The 20,216-nt window shown below is 34.8% G+C and overlaps 1 protein-coding gene across 4 annotated transcripts in view; it reads right to left on the bottom strand.

Moving 5' to 3' along the window:
- Positions 1–10,561: 10,561 nt before the first annotated feature.
- Positions 10,562–20,216, bottom strand: part of DCAF17 (DDB1 and CUL4 associated factor 17) — a 34,134-nt gene continuing 24,479 nt past the window's right edge. For 3 of the 4 annotated variants that reach the window (XM_051991077.1, XM_051991079.1, XM_051991080.1), the window contains exons 12-15: positions 18,657–18,744; positions 17,612–17,695; positions 15,326–15,481; positions 10,562–13,989 (exon numbers count right to left, since the gene is read on the bottom strand). In XM_051991077.1, the coding sequence (XP_051847037.1) occupies positions 13,852–13,989; positions 15,326–15,481; positions 17,612–17,695; positions 18,657–18,744 (466 nt within the window). In that variant the 3' untranslated portion in view covers positions 10,562–13,851. The remainder of the gene's footprint in view (positions 13,990–15,325; positions 15,482–17,611; positions 17,696–18,656; positions 18,745–20,216) is intronic. The other variant, XR_007952622.1, reaches the window with a different exon arrangement.

Consider the following 20,216-nt stretch of genomic DNA (forward strand, 5'->3'; position numbering starts at 1 on the left):
TCCTTGTCTTGGTACTACCAACTCCCTCTGAGGGTAACTCAATCAAGAATACTATCTCTCTGCAAGTTCTGTCTCCTTTCCCACTGATGTGTTCTTTCTGAGCCCTCCATTTTGGTGAGTGGCCCTTGCTAGCCATCCTCTATTCCCTTTTTGTCTCTGCTTCTGACTTTCTGGACTTGGACACCATTACTATTTTCCCTCTCCTTTTAGATTTTTAGCTCCCTTGTTGTGTGTTATTTTCCTCTGGTAGGCTAAAGGGTTTACAGGAATTTTCTATTTGCTTGTATTAGTGTGTGGCTCAGAATGGGGTCACCATTTTTTGAAAAAGGCTGCAGAGATTGCTAGGAGCAAAGCAAAAGTTTATTGTACATTCTCATGAGAATCAGGCATTCCACCCATTGAGCAAGCAATCGAAGGGAGGAGGTATATTTTAGGACAGATTTTTCACTTTAAATAGTCCCTAACGCAAATATCCCTCCCACACTGATCCTCATCCTCATTGGCTGAGAATCTCACATTCTAAACATGGAAACTACCAAAGAAATTGAACTTGGCCAATAAGTACATAGATGCCCATATTTGATTGAAGTAGGGAGAAAATGATGTCATAGGAGGATAGTAGGAAGGGGATTTAGGTATGCCTTTGAGTCAATGCTCAATCAAAGTCCTTCAGGCCTACTCCAACTCTGAAGTAGATGAAGCCTTACTTGATTTTCATAACTGTCCTGAGAGATCTCACCTCATCTCGTTCATTAGTATTTCAATACCTTAATATCATGCAGGAAGCTAGGTGGCATAGTGGATGGAGTGCCACGCCACCTGGAATCAGGAAGACTCATGTTCATGAATGCAAATCCAAACTCAAATATTTACTAGTTGCATGACCTTGAGCAAGTCACTTATGAATTGGAGAAAGAAACGGCAAACCATTATAGTATCCTTGCCAAGAAAATCATCTCTAAATCAGGTCATGAAGACTGAACATGATGATTAAAAAACAATTAAACAACTAGACAGCATCATGCACACTGGAAGTACTTAATAAATATTTCTTTTCTTCCTAAAATGAGAAGGGAAATGAAAAACAGGAAAAAAAAGTTGCAGTGTTTTTGCCAACAAGGGTCTATTTTCAAAGATATTTAAAGAACAGAATCAAATTTGTAAGATTAAGAGCCATTCAGATTATAAATAAATTAGAAGGACATAGGATAGTTTACCTCTCAGACCTGTGGAGGAGAAGGAATTTGTGACCAAAGAAGAAGTAGGGATCATTATTGATCACAAAATAGAAAATTTTGATTATATCAAATTAAAAAGCTTTTGTACGAAAAATTAATGCAGATAAGATTAGAAGGGAAGCAATAAACTGGGAAAACATTTTTACAGTCAAAGATTCTGATAAAGGCTTCATTTCCAAAATATATGGAAAATTGACTCTAATTTATAAGAAATTAAGCCACTCTCTAATTGATAAATGCTCAAAGGATATGAACAGACAATTTTCAAATAAAGAAATTGAAACCATTTCTAGGCATATGAAAAGATGCTCCGAGTCATTATTAATCAGAGAAATACAAATTAAGACAACTACACACACCTCTCAGATAGTCTAGGATGACAGGAAAAGATAATGACGAATGTTGGAGGGGATGTGGGAAAACTAGGACACTGATACATTGTTGGTGGAATTGTGAATGCATCCAACCATTCTGGAGAGCAATTTGGAATTATGCTTAAAAAATTATCAAGCTGTGCGTACCCTTTGATCCAGCAGTGTTTCTACTGGGCTTATATCCCAAAGAGATACTAAAGAAGGGAAAGGGACCTGTATGTACCAAAATGTTTGTGGCAGCCCTGTTTGTAGTGGCTAGAAACTGGAAATTGAGTGGATGCCCGTCAGTTGAAAAATGGCTGAATAAGTTGTGGTATATGAATATTATGGAATATTATTGTTCTGTAAGAAATGACCAACAGGATGAATACAGAGAGGCTTAGAGAAACATATATGAACTGATGCTAAGTGAAATGAGCAGGACCAGGAGATCATTATATACTTCAACAACAATACTGTATGATGATCAATTCTGATGGACATGGCCATCTCCAGCAATGAGATGAACCAAATCAGTTCCATTTGTTCAAAAATGAAGAGAATCAGCTATACCCAGTGAAAGAAATCTGGGAAATGAGTGTGAAGCACAACATAGCATTTCTACTCCTTCGGTTTTTATCCGATTTCCTTCTCAGGTTATTTTTACTTTATTTCTAAGTTCGATTTTTCTTGTGCAGCAAAATAACTGTATGTATATGTGTGTGTGTGTGTGTGTATACACACACACACACACACACACATATATTGTATTTAACATATACATCAACATATTTAACATGTATTAGTCTATCTGCCATCTAGGGTAGGGGGTGGGGAGGAGGGAAAAGTTAGAACAGCAAGGGTCAGTGCTGAAAAATTACCCATGCATATGTCTTGTAAATAAAAATCTATTAAAAAAAAAAAGATTAAGAGCCATTCTTCAATTGCTAAATAGCCAAGGATAGGAATAAGCAGTTTTCAGAGGAAAAAAATCCAAACTATCATATGAAGTAATTCTCAAAACGCCAGTAATTAAAGAATGCAAATTAAAGCAAATCTGAGGCTTTATCTCACGTCCATCAGATTGGCAAAGCTAACAAAAAGGAAACAACAAATGTTAGAGGTGATGTGGGAAAATGGGAATATTAAGGCAGTGTTGGTAAATATGAGAATTGGTTCGGCTGTTCAGGAATGCAATTTGGAACTTCAACGAAAAGTTACTAAACTGGGGAGCTAGATGGCATGGTGGATAAAGCACCAGCCCTGAAGTCAAGAGGACCTGAGTTCAAATTTGACCTCAGACACTTACTTCCTAGCTGTGTGACCCTGGGCAAGTCACTTAACCTTAATTGCCTCAGGAGGAAAAATAAGAAACTATGCAAAGCTTTGACCTTCCTACTAGGTGTATATCCCAGAGATACTAGATAGAAGAAAGAACCCATATATGTAAAAATATTTATGGCAGCTATTTTTGTGGTAGCAAAGAACTGGAACTAAGGGGATATCTATCAGTTGGGGAATGGCTGAACAAATCATCATTGAGTTTGAGAAAGGGAACCCAAAAGTTTGGAGTCACAGACTGCTATGGTGAGGTATCTCAAAAGAATTTGCAAGCTTAATATATTTAACATGTATTGGTTATCCTGCCATCTAGGGGAGGGGGTGGGGGGAAGGAGGGGAAAAATTGGAACAAAAGGTTTGGCAATTGTCAATGCTGTAAAATTACCCATGCATATAACTTGTAAATACAAAGCTATTAAAATAAAAAAAAAAAAAAAAGAATTTGCAAGCTTGAAATCATCTCCTTAGCCAAGGGGCAAAGCTTTATTGCAATTGTAATGTCATTACAATTCCCTTCTAAGGGAATTCAGCAGAGAAATAGAAGCAAGGAGAGACATTTATCCAGCTTCAATCATAGATATGCTAATTCAATAGCTCCTAGGTAGGAAGGAATTTGGCACTCATTGACCAGATTATTACTGACCAGATTATTAGTCAGCAATGAATTGAGGAGTGGTCTCCAGAATTTGGTTATCACTTACCAACAAATTATCTGTCTGAGAGTCAGCAATGAATTGAGGAGTGGTCTCTGGAATCAGTCAGATTGTCAGAACAATAGCATTCCTAGGTTGGATGTGTGTGTGGGGGGCAAAGTTAGAGCACTTTGGAATCAGATAAATTGCCAGAACAGAAGCCCTCCTAAAATCAAGGGATCACAAAATCATATTACATCATGATGATGATGTGGGTGTGGTCCCTTTAAGAACTGGTTTATTCCTTTCCCAACCCTTCCTAGTTGATGCATCATCAATCCAGGACCTCTTTGAATTCCAATAGAAGATCCAGGGGTTGTCCCAAGCCCCACCTGGATCTGAGCCAACTTGGGACTCCACCCACAGGCCCCTCTAGTTGAATCTCTCATTATAAAAAAGTTAAGCTGGAATCCTCTCTTTGCAGAGGTTCCAAACATGCCAGCCTTATGCCTGGCATGCCAGGACCCTCTGTCCACTGGAATCCTGTTTCCGGTGCCTTTCTTATCTCTTTATCCTTACCTATTTCCTTAACCTTACTTCCAAAACACATAATAAACCTCTTTTATCAATCTAGCTTTTCAGGCCTGTAATTCCTATACAGGGGACTCTTTGAGCTGCTTCTAGACTTCATTTAACTCCGTATCCTTGCACCAAATCCAAAGAGGTTGCAGGGGAAAGCTATTTGATTCCCTGTACCCCAAACCTGCCACTAGATCTTAATTAAACCCTAATTTCATTTAGGTACCCCATATCTAGACCTCATCAATATATGTGAATGTAATAGAATACTACTTTACTATGAGAACTGATGAAGGGGATAGTTATAGAGAAACCTGGAAAGATCTGTATAATTTGATACAAAGTGAAATAAGCGTTCGGGAGAACAGTTAATATAATAAAACCAACACTAAAAACCTAACAACTTTTTGAAAGTCTTCAGGCTCTGATCAGTGCAATGACCATTCATAATTCCAGTAGATTGATAACAAAGCATGTTATATCTACTTCTTGACAGAAAAAGTAATAAACAGTCAAAAGAAGAATCAGTTTAAAGTGTAAACTAATCTGAATGATCTTGTGGGAGTATATGGTAGAAAACTAAGTTGCCTCATAAAAGTAAAAAGCAGAAAAGGGCATAAGTTTGCACAAAGTTTGGCAAGAGACCTAAATTAGACAAAAAATGAAATTTAATGTAATCCAAAACTAATCTCTTCCAGTTAAAATTTGTCAGATAATTTATTAATATATATCTGCTTGGATAAGGCTTCAGATAGTCAGAGGTGACTCTAATAGTCAAAGTATCTTTTCTGACCCAAGTAACTTCCAACTTACATTTCATAATGATCATGAAACAAAAACTGAAATTGCATAATAAGGTTTAATCTTAGTTTTTGTTGCTTGTTTGTTTTGGATAGAGGGCTTGAGCTTGTCAGAAAAACTTATGTTTAAACCCTGCTACGGACACTTCATAGCTAATTCCTCGACCTTAAGCAAGTCACTTAACTTTCATCTGCCTGTTTCCTAATCTGCAAAAAAAAGCTCCTGCTTTGCAATGTTGTTAGGAGACTAAAATAAGGTTTATATAAAATGTTTAGCAAATACAAATCAAATCTAATAAGTCGTCTTTATTTCTTCCTTCATGCCTTTTAAAAAAAATAATAGTAGCTTTTTTTTTAATACATGCAAAAATAGTCTTCAACACTCGTTTTTGCAAAATTTGGTGTTCTGAATTTTTTCTCCCTCCATCTCTTCCTTCTTCCCTCCTCAAGATAGCAAGAAATCTTCAAGGTGGAGTCAAGAAAGCAGAGTAGACAGAACTTTGCCTGAACTTTCTGACTTTCCTCAGAATCAGCACTAGATCAAGATTTTAAACAGATTTTGGATTGACAGAACCCACAAATATTTGGACTGTAACAAATTTCCAGCAGAAGATATTTTGGAAGGACTTCAAGAAAGATCTGTCTCAATTGGGCAGGAGTGGGAGGGGGGGGGGTGGCGAGGAGAGAAAGAGAGGTGAGATGCAGCTCAGAACAGAGAGGCCCCAAACAGGAAATATAGTGGGAGGCTCTTAGCCAAAATACAGCAGCTTTGACTACTCTGTCCTGGTTCAGAAGACTTTTTTTTTTTTTTAAACTTGTTTCACATGTTGTCTTAGACATGATGATTTGGGCTGTCCCCAATTACAAAGTTCAGATTTGTAGGTTATGTAAATTTTTTTTTATTGAATCACATTATACTTAAATCTTATTATTTGTTTTTATATCACCTTCATTTTCAAATGTGTGATGAGAACTGGGGATTTACAGCAGGAAAAGATGTGGGGAGAAATGACTGCCATAGAGTATTCAAGTATTTGATAGGTATATAATTCAAATATTTGATACTATATAAAAATCATTTCTCCCTAAGTTTTCTTCTCCAGGTCTACATCTCAGTTCCTTACAACAAATCAACATAAAGCAAGATGTGGAATTTATCAGTCTACCTAATATTTCTTTGTAAAATATAGAAAGTCTGAAGGGATATGACATAGGATAGATATATTTTAACAAAGGGAGAAATAAGTCAAATCTTTGGATGACTTGAGATGAAAGCACAAGGCACAGAAAAAGAGAAGACCAGATGGGACAATTTAGTGGAGCCGCTAATCTTAAAGTGCTATATAAGTGCTAGCTATTTGTTGTTTGTTTTTGCTTTTGTTTTTCTTGCCAAAGTACTAATCCTAATGATTCCTCTTTTTTTTCTTTCTTTGGCAATCAGGGTTAAGTGACTTAACTCGAGTTACACAGCTGTGTCTTCCTGACTCTACGTCTACTGCTCTATCCCCTGCATCAACTAACTGTTCCAGTGTTACTCTTTCAATCTAGTCCATGATAAAGAAAGGGATATTTCTCTTAAATGGATTAAACAAAAAGACATCCTTTGCTGCATTTAATAGTTAATTATCCAGTCCTCCTATATATTCTCTCTTCTTTGGGTTGTCATGATAGTAGTTTTTTTCCTTGTTCTCTTAAAAAAAAAAAAAAACCAAAAAACTTTTTATTTTCTAAGCATATACATAGTTTTCAACATTCACCCTTGCAAAACATTGTGTTCCAAATTTTTTCTTCCTCCCTTCTCCCCACCTCTTTATTGAGATAGCAAGTAATCCAATATATGTTAAACATGCACAATTCTTCTATAAATATTTCCACAATTATCATGCTGCACAAGAAAAATCAGATCACAAAGGAAAAAAAAAGAGAAAGAAAACAAAATGCAAGCAAACAACAACAAAAGTGAAAATACTATGTTGTGAATTACATTCAGTCTCTATAATCTTTTCTCTGTGTGCAGATGGCTCTCTCCATCACAAGATCATGGGAACTGGCTTGAATCACCTTGCTTTTGAAAAGAGCCATGTCCATCAGAATTGATCATCACATAATTTTGTTGTTGCTATGTACAATGTTCTTTGGTTCTACTCACTTCACTTTGCATGTCATGTAACTCTCCAGACCTTTCTGACATCATCCCGCTGATTATTTCTTATAGAACAATTATATTCCATAACATTCATGTATCATAACTTATTCAGCCGCTCTCCAACTGATGGGCATCCATTCACCATCCAGTTTCTTGTCACTTTAAAAAGGGCTGCTAAAAATATTTTTGCACATGTGGGCCCTTTTCTCTTTTTTATAATCTCTTTGGGATACAGGCCCAATAGAGATACTGCTTTTCCTTGTTTTCTTAGTTGTTTGATTGCTCCTCAGTGTTTTAAAAACACGTTTAACTAAATAACTTATTTTTAATGCATATTGCTTTATGAATCATGTTGGGAGAAAAAAATCAGAGCAAAAGGGAAAAACCATAGGAAAGAAAAAAAAAAACAGAAAAAGAGAAATGAACATAGTATGTGTTGATTTACATTCAATTTCCATAGCTCTTTTTCTAGATGCATATGGTATTTTCTGTCCCAAATCTGTTGCAATTACTTTGGATCACTGAACTAACTACTGAGAAGAATCAAGTCTTTCATTGCTGATCATCGCACATTCTTGCTGTTACTGTGTACAATGCATTCCTGGTTCTGTTTGTTTTGTTCAGCATCAGTTCATGTAAATCTTTCCAGGCCTTTCTAAATTCAGCTTGGTTCATTACTTTTTATAGAACAATAATATTCCATTACCTTCATATACCACAGCTTATTCAGTCATTCCCCAATTGATGGGCATCTACTTATTTTCCAATTCTTTGTTACCCCAAAGAGCTGCTAAAAACGTTTTTTGCACATGTGGGTCCTTTCCTTTCCTTTATGATTTCCTCCTATGATTTGCTTGTACTTCTTTCTTAATCTTGTTTCTGTTGCTTTAGTTTGTGCAAAAACTTTTTAACTTTATGATTCCAGTAGTAGCACTGCTGGGTCAGAGAATATGCACAGTTTTATGGCCCTTTGGGTATAGTTCTGGATTGCTCTCCAGAATGGTTGGATTATTTCACAATTCCACCAACAACGCATTAGTGTCTAAGTTTTCCCACATCCCCTCAAACATTTATCATCATCTTTTCCTATAATTTTAGCCAATCTGAGAGATGTGAGGTGGTCTCAGAGTTGTTTTAATGTGCATAATGATTTGGAGCATTTTTTAATGATCATAGATGGCTTTAATTTCATCATCTGAAAACTGTTCATATCCTTTGATCACTTATCAGTTGGGGAATGACTTGTATTCTTATAAATTTGACAAGTTCTTTATATATTTCAGAAATGAGATCGTTACACGGCTCTCTTCAACAATGAGATGATTCAAACCAGTTCCACTTTGTTTAGTGATGAAGAGAGTCATCTATACCTAGAGAGAGGACCATGGGAATTGAGTGTGGACTATAACATAGCATTCTCACTCTGTTTTTGTTTGCTTGCATTTTGCTTTCTTTTGCAGTTTTTTTTCTTCCTTCTTGATCTGATTTTTCTTGTGCAGCAAGATAACTGCATAAATATGTATAAGTATATTGGACTTAATATTTATTTTAACATATTTGATGTATTGGACTGCGTGCCATCTAGGGGAGGAAATAGGAGAAAAGAGGGGAAAATTTGGAACAGAAAGTTTTGCAAGGGTCAGTGTTGAAAAATTACCCATGCATATATTCTGTAAATAAAAAGCTTTAATTTAAAAAAAAAAAAAAAAAAGGAAAAGAAAAGAAAAGAAATGAGACTGTTACCAGAAACACTGGCTGTAAAGATTTTTTCCCAGCTTTGTACTTCCTTCTTTTTTTTTTTTCTTAATTATTATTATTATAGCTTTTTATTTACAAGATATATGGATTGGTAATTTTTCAGCATTGACAATTGCAAAACCTTTTGTTCCAACTTTTCCCTACCTTCCCCCCACCCCTTCCTCCAGATGTCAGGTTGACCAATACATGTTAGATATGTTAAAGTATAAAATAAATACAATATATTTATACATGTCCAAACAGTTGTTTTGCTTGTACTTCTTTCTTAATCTTGTTTCTGTTGCTTTAGTTTGTGCAAAAACTTTTTAACTTAATGTAATCAAAGTTGTCCATTTGCCTTTCTTAATGTTCTTAGTTCTTCTTTGGTTATAAATTTCTCCCTTCTCTAAAGATCTGAAAAATAAATTATTTCTTATTCTCCTAATTTGTTTAATGGTATCATTCTTTATGATCAAATCATGTACCCATTTTGATCTTATTTTGGTATGGAGTGTGAGACGTAAGTCTATGCTGAGTTTCTGACATCTTATTTTCCAATTTTCCCAGCAATTTTTGTTAAATAGCGAGTACCTATTACAAAAGCTGGAGTTTGAGGTTTTACCAAATACTAGATTACTATAGGCTACTCGGTGTTTATTAAACCATCATCTATATGACACCTCCTAACTATAGGTGTATTCTAAGGCTTTCTTATGGGCCCTCTCTTCTTTCTTTACACTTTCACTCCATGACTTCATTAGCTCTCATGAGTCAAATCATCATCTCTATGCATATAACTTCCACATCTATGTACCAGTTCTATTTACTCTTCTGAACTAGTCTACGATTACTAAATAAAACTCTTCATTATCTGACTTCCCGCCTACCTTTCTGGTCTTATATTTTCATCCCCTCCACATACTACAGTACCCAGCCTAATTAATGTTTCTTGCACATAACATTCCATATTAATGTACATGTCTAAGCTTATATTCAGTTGGCCCTACACACTGACAGAGAAGACAGTGCATAGATGGTGATTTGAAAGAAGCCAGAACAGAACTGGGACATACTTCAGAGAAGATGACTGCTTAAAATGTACATTTCTTGAGTCTGGCACCTTAGACTAACATATAAGCCTTCCCTGAAACTTCAAATTCTTGTTGTGAGGATCAAATAAAATGGTAATTGTCAAGAATTTAGCATAGTATCTGGCACTCATGTTTTTCTTTATAATTCCCTAAATGTTACCTGAAAGAAGCAGTAAGGAGAGTTGTTTTTCTTTATAATTCCCTAAATGTTACCTGAAAGAAGCAGTAAGGAGAGTTATCTTCTATCCCTTTCCTATTAGTTTATTGGTTTCATCGTATCTAGGCCATCTAGTCCAACCCTTCTCTATTTAAATAAGAAACTCTTCTATAGCAGGCTGGAAAATGGTTTCCCATACTGCTGAGTTGTGCTCCCTGTAATTTCAACCCTTTTTTTTTTTTTTTTTTTGCCCTCAGTCAAAAACTGACAAGGTCAAAGCCCAATTGGGACATCTGGTCATCTTCATCAAATGCCCTGCATCACCACTGCCCCTCCTTGCTTTTCTTTCCCCTGAAAAATAATATTCATGTTATTCATGAAAGCTTTGGCACTGCAGCTAGGAAGGACTCTGCCAAAAAATAAAAAATAAAAAAGACAACTATCCACAAAAACTATGGATCCTTCCCCAAATTACCAACTGACATCATTTTAAAAAACATATAAAATTTTATTAAAGCCATTTAACAACCTTTAGATCATCAAAGACAATTACTATATAAATACAACACCAAAGACAACATTTTCATTAAACAGATTGGCTAAGTGGAAAGGGACTCTTTAATAGATTTGCACATAAGCTTCTTCAATCAACAGAATTTATAATAGCCACATCAGTTTATGATAATATTCATTAGAATGTGGTTTTCTTTATACCATTACTGCACAGATAGCTATACATACATACATACATATACATACGTGCATACATATATATGTGTATCACAGTATCATAGATTTAGAGCCTGAAGAGACATCAGAAGCCATCTATACTCCAATACTCTCATTCTGTAGAAGAGGAAATAAAGGATAAAGATAAAATGATTTACCTAAAAATCACACTGGTATTGTTAGTGTCACGGGTTGGATTTGAACTCAGGATTTCTGTTTTCTGTCCATACCCAGCGCTATTTTTATTCTATAGACAAGTAAAGTAACAATTTATTTTAGCATCAGCTTACCCCAAATCTACTCAAGTTTTACAATTTTAGGACAGAACATGTATGTAAAAAGTACTCAGCTTACATATAAAGAACCTACACTTTGGTGTAAAGAAGTCAAGAAAGATATGTCTTCTGAAAGGTGAGGAAATGATCATTAAATGGCTTCTTAATGGTCTTTTTCAGCTCAACAACATTTCTTTAGATTACAAATTTAACCTTTTTCAAAACGAAAAGTCCACACAAAATCTTCTAAAAACACTTTGCAAAACAAACAAACATGACTGAAGGAAAGACTTAACTGTGAGGTCCTTGAAAGCAAACACTGGGTTTTTGGGAGGAAGTTTTAGTCCTTCTTTATATCCCCAGCATTAAGCACAGTGCATGATATACAGTGGGTGCTTAGTAAGTAAATACTTGTTCACTTGATTTGATTTCAACAAAGACTTTGAGGCTCGTAGTACAAAGTTATGCTTCTCTGAAACAATCTTGGAAAAAAGGAGTTGTCAGTTAATGTTCTGTTCTTGAATATGATTTGAGGTGTCCCAAACTCTAGTCTTTTTTCCCCCTGGTATCTGGCACTTGTCTTTCTCTTTGGAATATTCTTACTCAGTTCCCTTGTTGTACTTTTTGTTTATAAAATGATTGAATTAGTCTGTACTTAGATACAGTTTGTATTTAATTGTATTTGGGATAGCACCAAGCAAACAGCAGACACATCACTGCTTCATTATAATCTTAATCTTGACCTATTGCTACCAACAAAAGTATATTTGCTCTGAATTCCTCAGAAGCATTATATTAAATGTTGTTATTTATCAAGCTTTGGGAAGAATGCTTTCTTCAATTAGCAGATACAGGAAAATACAACAATTCAATAATATGCATAAATTTTTATCTCATTAAGTAAGATTTATGAGATAAAAATTTATGCATATTATTATAAGTAAGTAAGTAAGATTTACACAGGAAACAATCACTCATACTATTTCAGAGTGTTACATATTACAATAATAGGGCCAGAAAGATTTTTTTCCACTCTATTCTTCTTGTTCCTAATTTCAAAACATCCGAGATAATTACTTCCTTTTCTATTAAGGACGTCACTTTTTTTTTTTTGTTTTGATAATGGGAATTGGCTCTATTTTATTTTAACCTTCCAGTTCTATTGCCTACTCCACTAAGCAGGGAGTATTTGACATCTGTCTTTCTTTAGCTCTAAAGATGTTTGTAGATTTGGTTTTTATTTTTAAATTTCTAAAGGCAGAATATAAAGGCAAGACTGATGTCCCTCATCATATGGGAGTAGGCTAAATCTGGACAAGAAGACTGTTAAAGATATTCATTTAAATGACCAAAGAGTTCACTCTAATATTAAAACCTTCCTGCACTTGAATATGTTTATGATTCTTTGGACTACTTCCTTCCCTTTTGTATTTGCCAGAATTAAATTTAAATGTCTTTGAAGATGAAGTAAGGAAATGTGTTGAACATGTGGATGGCAAGCAATTGGATCTCTGAAACAGGAACCACACAAAAATCCTCCCTTTGCTTAGGCTACCTTTTATTCCACATCTTGAACAAAGGGGAGTCTTTAGTAATCTCCAAGGACCCTGATTCATATCTGTTATGACAGAGAAGGATGAATGCTCCATTATCTTAAACTAGAAATTTGGCAGAAGGCTCATTCTCTCCAGCTATTAAGAAACTTACCAAGATCAGTAGATACTTCCTGGACTTTCATATTCAACATCTGAAGTAAAAAGAACTGCTATTACGAAGGGCATATCCAATCAGCTGCATCAGTGTGAAGCAGTAGTTTACAAAAGGATTCTGACAAAATGAGGGCAGAGGATGATCCACCAAATGTGGGGAGAGCCCAGGTCCAATCATCCCATCTGTGACAGTAAAATTTTATGGTATCTTCAATCAAGATTAAATTTGGTTGTCTGATCAGAAATGAAGAGACCCTATTTCTCCAAATCCAGATTTATAACAAAACTTTTCAGATCAGTCTATGATACAAATAACCAGCACCCTGTGGGAAACAACACTACAAAGAGTGTATAAAGGAACTAGCACCTCATCTTGATATGTATACAAATACAGCTCCTATAACACATATGTAAATTTTTTTTAAAAAAAATCCTGATTAACAGGTATTTTTGGCTCAAAAATAAGTCTTTACCCATAACTATAGAGCTCCCCCACCTCAGGGCACAGAGGTTAAAAGAGGTATTCTCTATCTTTTCTATATTTTGCTTATTCCTGGGAGAAGGGAAAAGAGGGCAGGGAGCAGATGGGCATTTGGGGCACATAGTTTCTATCATTGAGAGCTTTGTTATGTTTTCTGTACAAGCTCTTTTCATAAAAGTATTAGGGACTTAACCTGCATCTGACTGCTGGGTTCTTCCTGCTCTGTTTCCCAGGTTATGCCTCTTTTGGGTTCCACTGGGGAAACATAGTGGTATAAGAGATGTTGGAATGGCAAGTGGCATGTATGAGAGCACAGAGGTGTACAGCATTTCTTTCTGCTACAGACATTCTTTCCACTAGTTGCCATCAAGGAAAGAATAAAAACTGGGCTCACAACTCAAGAAAGTCAGCTGGAACTTTAGCCTTAGTCTGAGCTTAACCATAGCTCAGTGCTTTGTCAAAAGTTTCAGGAGCTACAACTCAAAGACTAAAGTTGTTCTCCATTCCCTTCCTCCTCATCACCATTATCATTATCACCATTATTATCACAATCTTTTTCTTCTTCTTGTCCCCCCCATTTTTTTTAACAACTGCTCATGTTTTCATCTTCTTCCACAGCATCACATACCATCTGGTAAACATAACAGCTGAAGACTCTGTTGGGTTTTTGTTCTATGTGCAAAACTAAGTCTCTGTCGAAGTAAACTTCATGGCTGTATGTCTGTAATTGAGAAAATAACCATGAATGGAAACTTCATTTGACATACCCCTATTTTTAAAAAAAAAAAACCACATAAAATCTTTCCATTAAAATCTCAACAGAAGAGACCAATGATCAGAATATCAAATGCAATTATGTATCAAACACTTTGATCCAGCAAATATTTATATAAGCATTCATTACCTATTATATATGGTAATCCCTTCTACATCCTGGGGATTAGGGGTACAGCACCCCTTTGATCTGGAAAATTCACATAAAATATTTTGACCCTCTCTTCATACTAGAAAAGTCTGGATTATTATGATATTAAAAATAAAGTATGTTGATATTTTATAATATTATACATATATTCTATGCATTTTTTAATTTCTTTTTTTTTTTTCCCACTGAGGCAATTGGCATTATAAGTGACTTGCTCAGGGTCAAACAGCTAAGAAGTATTGTATCTGATATGAACTCAGGTCCTCTTGATTTCAGAACCAGGGCTCTATCCATTATGCCATCTAGTTGTCCTCCATTTCTGAATTTCTAAACTTTTTCGGTGTCAATTGCTAACTTCTGCATATCATCTGTAGCTTCTGCAAAATTCCTATTTAATTTCTTTTGTGAACCTGAAATATATCAAGACTGCAATGAGGAAAGTCGTGATGTGGTAGGGATAAATGTGGTAGGGCTAGTTTACAAAGTCCCTCATATGAATTATCCTGCTTGGTTCTTAGAATAACCTTATAAGGTAAACACAAGGAAGGTATTATTTCCATTTCAGAGATGAAGAAATTCAGACTCCAAGTTGTTTAAATGACTCACTTGGGATCACGTAGCCACTAAGTGGTGATGGCAGGACTTAAATTCAGAACTTCTGACTTATATGAAATATTATTTTTGTTATAAGCTGCTATTCAATATGTTCTTAGTAGCTATCAAGACACAGGGGAAAGGACATTGTTTTCAACCTTCACAGAAGCAGAGATTACCACCACAGGAAAGCCATCAAATAAAACAGAGATGATCAAAGTCCCTGCCTCAAGATGCTACTGTTTGAAAGAAACCAAACAGAATAGAGAGCAGAGAAAAAGACAGGTGATAATGTGAGGGACTAGAAAATCATACGTTAAGTGAGGGGAAAAAATACAACTCTCCTTTTAGGAGCGAGTCCCCTGCTGAGGAAAAAGTACTCATTATATTCTTCCTGCAGGATTTTGGATCCTGTTCATGCTTTCATTAGTAGTTGTAGAGAATCTGGTTAGAATGCAGCACAATGCCAGACACACCCTGCCATAAATGTCAGATTAGAGAGAGGTTCTGAGGCTTGGCTTTAGTGGTCTTTACTCACCACATCCCATGACTCCACTAATGGAATGCTCTTGAGTAATGTCCCATGTTCATTACAGTGGAAATCCAGGTGAGCTTTTCCCTCAGTGTCCAGCTGAGTAACTGCCACCACAGAGAGCAAATCCAATTCATCTTCATAGTCTACAATTTTGAAAGTCTTGATGACAGAAAGGGGATGGATGATGTGGAAGGGAGAAAAGTAACTCTGGTTATTTAGTTATAATCTCTGTGTTCATGCTTAATGTATTTTGTTTCTTCTGAAAAAATGAGGAAGAACAAGCAGAAGGGAGAGAGGTAGGGTATTCTGGCATGTCTATTCCTGTATCAAGAAACATATCACAGCCACAAGATCGTTAATAGTTAAGTACCATCCTGTAAAGGTCCTGAGGATCTCAGATGCTACTATTCCCTGTGCATTTCAGTGGAAAAATTATGGTTTAGAGGAGGTAAGCATGAGCAAACTAGGAAAGGTTGGAAAGAGTAATTGATATATACCCCAATATTTTGGCAATGGTGTCTGGTTGTTATCCCCATCTTGTCTGTTCTATTATGACTAATTAATTACAAATTGGATTAAGTATACACTGAGGTCAATTCTCTATGGAGTTTTATTAGACAGATGAAAATGATGTACTAATATCTATGGATCACTGTGCAGGGTCTTGTAATTATGTGAAAGTCTTAAATATTCACTATGGGCATGGCTTAACAGTGTACCTACCCACACTCCTTTACAATAATAGCAGAAAATATTAATATGTTACAACCAAACCTCATTTTAATACTATCTAAACTCTACTGCAACATGAAGGTGGCTATCCCTTCATTTTCCCTAGCAAGCTCTCTTTGCCTAGTAATTGATAAAGGATGACAAATTTGGTGGTCATAAAGCTACTCATTTCATTTTTTTTAGCAGCTCTGTTAGAAAGTTGTATCATATAGTGAGCCACAATACAAGTATATATATTTTATAAAACATAACACACACACATTTTCCTCCATTCACGGTCTTGCTTATGTTAGACCAAATATAATCAATTCCCCTGTCAAAAAGACAGCTCTTTGAATATTTAAAGCCAGGTAAATTTCCTTTTTCTCTCACTTTCACTATGTAAAAACAACCCTAGTTCCATCAAATGTTTCTTGTATAGTATAGTTCCTAAATTCTTCACTATTCTAATAACCCTCTTCTGTAGTAATTCCAATTTATCAATTTCCCTCAAAATAAGATGTCTAGAACTGAACACAATGCTTCAAATTTGGTCTGAGCAATGTAGAATACGTAGGATAATCGTTGCTTTGATAATATACTCTACTATTAATGTAATTTAAAAGCACATTAGTTTTTTTGGCAGTTGTTTGACAATGTTGACTAATACTGAGTTTGAAGTCAACTAAAACCCCTTAAAATCAACTAAAATTCCTTTCAGATGAATCAAATTAGGTTTCTCTTTGGGCAATTGATTTTAGAATCTAAATGTCAGAATTTAAATTTGCTAAATTCAATTTCTTCTTGATCATTTTGAACCATTCTTCTGGTCTGAGATATTTCTTGACTTTTCACTTATTTCAAATGGATTTATGCAAAATCCTTTAGAATGCTTTATCACCTGACAATAGACTTGAAAAGAAATATGGACATTTCTACAAAGAAAAACAAACAAACAAAAAAACTATCTTCCAATCAATACTCAACAACTTAGGCCAGAGACTACACTGACCTAAAATATTGGAAATACTGTTGCTATTATTGTGTTTATAACAAGAAAACAGTTAGACAAACTCTACTAAATCATCAGTTTTCAATTTATATCTTTCCTTATTTTTCCAGGATTTTTACAGATTTTCACCGGTGTGGCAGGGAAAATATTTCCTAGTATCCCCAGTCTTTTTTTCCTTTAAAGGTATTAAAGTTGTTCTTGAGGCTTATTGGACCAAAGGACTAAAGCTTGGCTTGTTGATGTGCTTCTTGGTCACATTAAAGCACCACTACTACCAATTAAAAAAAGCACAGGAAACACAGAGAAAGAGAAATTGTACTTAACTGAGTCAATGCAGTCTTTTCCACAAAATATATTTTCTTTGCTCTGAATGTCCTTCCTCAATAACTAAAACTCAATAACTAACTATTAGATTATAAGTATCTAATTTAATTCCAATACTGAACCCAAGATATCAGCCTGACCTGGTCAGCCCTGGGTTATTATACCAGGGACATGCATATATTTATAAAATAAATATATTATGACAAATTGATTCTATTCATCACCTGTGGTTAAATTCCTACCTCTTGTTCTGGGTCATCATCCAAGAGATTAAAACGTTTTTTCACCACTCGTCCAGAAGCTGTAACAGTTAATAAGCTTTTGGTCTAAGATTTCAGAGAAAGAAACAGATATGAAAGACTTTAGCACATGCACAGAATAAATACGTCAATCTGCATTTAGAAAAACGAACTCATACCTCCATACTGTATTCAACAATGTCTTTAATCAACAAAATAACAGAATTCAGATTTTTTCCCACTAATATATTTAATATAAAAAATTAATAATCCAAGAGTTTACAAATGTTTTTCTTTTTTGCAATCCACTATTACAAAGTTTATTGCCAGAAAGGGAACAAGAAATATAAGAAAAAGAATCATACAATAAGTTCCTCACTGATCTTTTTTTTCTTATGCATTAGTATGTTAACAGTAGTTCTCAAAATTTCTGGTCCTCAGGACTACTTTATAAACTCTTAAAATCACTGAAGATCCCACAAAGAACTTTTGTTAGACATGTTATATCTATCAATATTTACTAAATATTTACAATTGTTAGAAATGGAAATGTCTTATTATTACTATTACAAAAACAATTTTGACCTTACAGATCCCCTAAAAAGACCTCAGATTGGGAACCCAAGGTCTCTAGCCACAGATAAAGTGTATGCACTTTTAGGAATTTTGTTCCCCAAAACACCACTTAAATAAGGAAAAGGGCTCCTGAGGCTAGACCTAACTATGTGGCTCTTGAGAATCTCTAAATCTAAGGTAACCCAAGAATAAAAATAATAGGATACAAAGGGCAGATGTTTAGCAGTGAAAACAAAAAAAGAACAGAAATCACAAGTAAAAGATGAATTCACTACAATTAACTTCTAAATCACACCTGTGCATATATTAAATATTCATGTCTAAAGTCCAAAGGACAGATTATTCTTGTAATCAGTATGGAAAGGTCTACAAGTCATGCCCAGTTCTTTTTGGCCACATTCATATGCACATAATGATATTTCAATATAGAAGACAATGGTATAAAAAGAATTTTATAGTACTATTGCCTTACTTTTTCCTCTCTGTCAGCCACAATGACAAAATCTTCAACGACCTGATGTTGGGTCTTGATATTTTCTATTTCTTTTAACTTCAAAATTCTGAAAAAGAAAACAAAAAAGAGGATTATAAAATTCAAAGGCTCTATCTAAATGTCAAAATCAATTCATGTCAGCAAATGAAGATCACAGTAAAAACATCAAACTGCTTATAATTTTTCCCTGGTTCCTTTTGTAATAGAAATACAATCATAAGTTCATGCCTTCAATATTTTAAAGGCTTACAAATACTAAATAGGGAAAGGAACTAAAAAAGTAGGTGCTGTTGACGTATTTGAAGAATATAGCAATAATTTTGCACATTGAAGAACTTGCCAAACTGAGGTGAGAAAATTTACTCTGAAAACTGCATTAATTCCATTTTGCCTAAGATTTTCTACTTCAATAATGGCACTGTAAAAGATAAAAAAAGGTTTAGTCCTTATGGATTTGCAGATAAAATGGAGACCTGTAGGAATGACACTAACAGATTGTTTCACACATGACTGAAATAGTAACTAAATTGAATTGGAGGACTTGTTTTTTAAGTAGTTTATGTCAAAGAGAAAGAACAATATTTAAACTTATCTGACTTACTCATTGCCCTCTCCTGCCCTTTTTTTAGTTACATGCAAAGTCTAGAGTTTGACCATTTAAGTTTTCTGAATGAAGATAGACCCACATATAGAGTTAAGTAATAACAACAAAATTAAATTTCTATATCCACCAATGAAATCCCAAAGGACTATGCTAAAGGGACAGAATAAGAGACAGGAAAAAAAGGGTACTGGGTAAAAATAGATAAAAATGATGGAGTTGGAATGAGGAAGTCCTGAGTTCAAATCCTGCTTCAGACATTTACTTACTGTGTGACCCTGGGTAAGATACTCAAGATCAATTTTTTTCAGTTGTAAAAATGAGGATATGTTGCGAAGATCAAAGGAAATAACCTAAGTATAGTGCTTTGCAAATCTTAAAGTACTATTAAAATCTTTATTATTATTATTTGTATATGATTTTATATGATGATAACTCCTTCTCCTCTTCTTTCTCCTCCTTTTCCTACATCCCAACATTTTAATTACTGACAGCTTTTTAAAGCCTGAAAGAGGCCTATGATCTTCACGAATTTTATATATCTTTACCTCAAACACAAATTATTTTTAAATAAACTGATGACAAAGAATAAGAGGCACATTTTATATGAGATAAAATATCTCATGGGACCCCGGTGTGATCATTGAGAAATAAAAGAAGAAAAACTCACTATTCTGTTTTTTTCCTATTGCATCTTTTCTCTCATTTTTTAGAAGTCAAACAGAAACAATGAAGTTAGCCTAAAGACTGTGGAACAGGAGTAAGCAATCAATATGAACCTGTTTTCCTTCCTAATTTCAATCTATCACTATTAGAGACATTTTACTTTGCGATGGAAAAGTAATCAAATAGTCATTTTAAAGCTTTGGTGTTAGGCCCAGAAAGCAAGAGCACGCTACAGAAAAGGGATCCTCCTTCCCAAAAAAGGAATGTTCTCT

The sequence above is a fragment of the Antechinus flavipes genome, chromosome 3, assembly GCF_016432865.1.
Source record: "Antechinus flavipes isolate AdamAnt ecotype Samford, QLD, Australia chromosome 3, AdamAnt_v2, whole genome shotgun sequence".
In the NCBI taxonomy this organism is placed as follows: domain Eukaryota; kingdom Metazoa; phylum Chordata; class Mammalia; order Dasyuromorphia; family Dasyuridae; genus Antechinus; species Antechinus flavipes.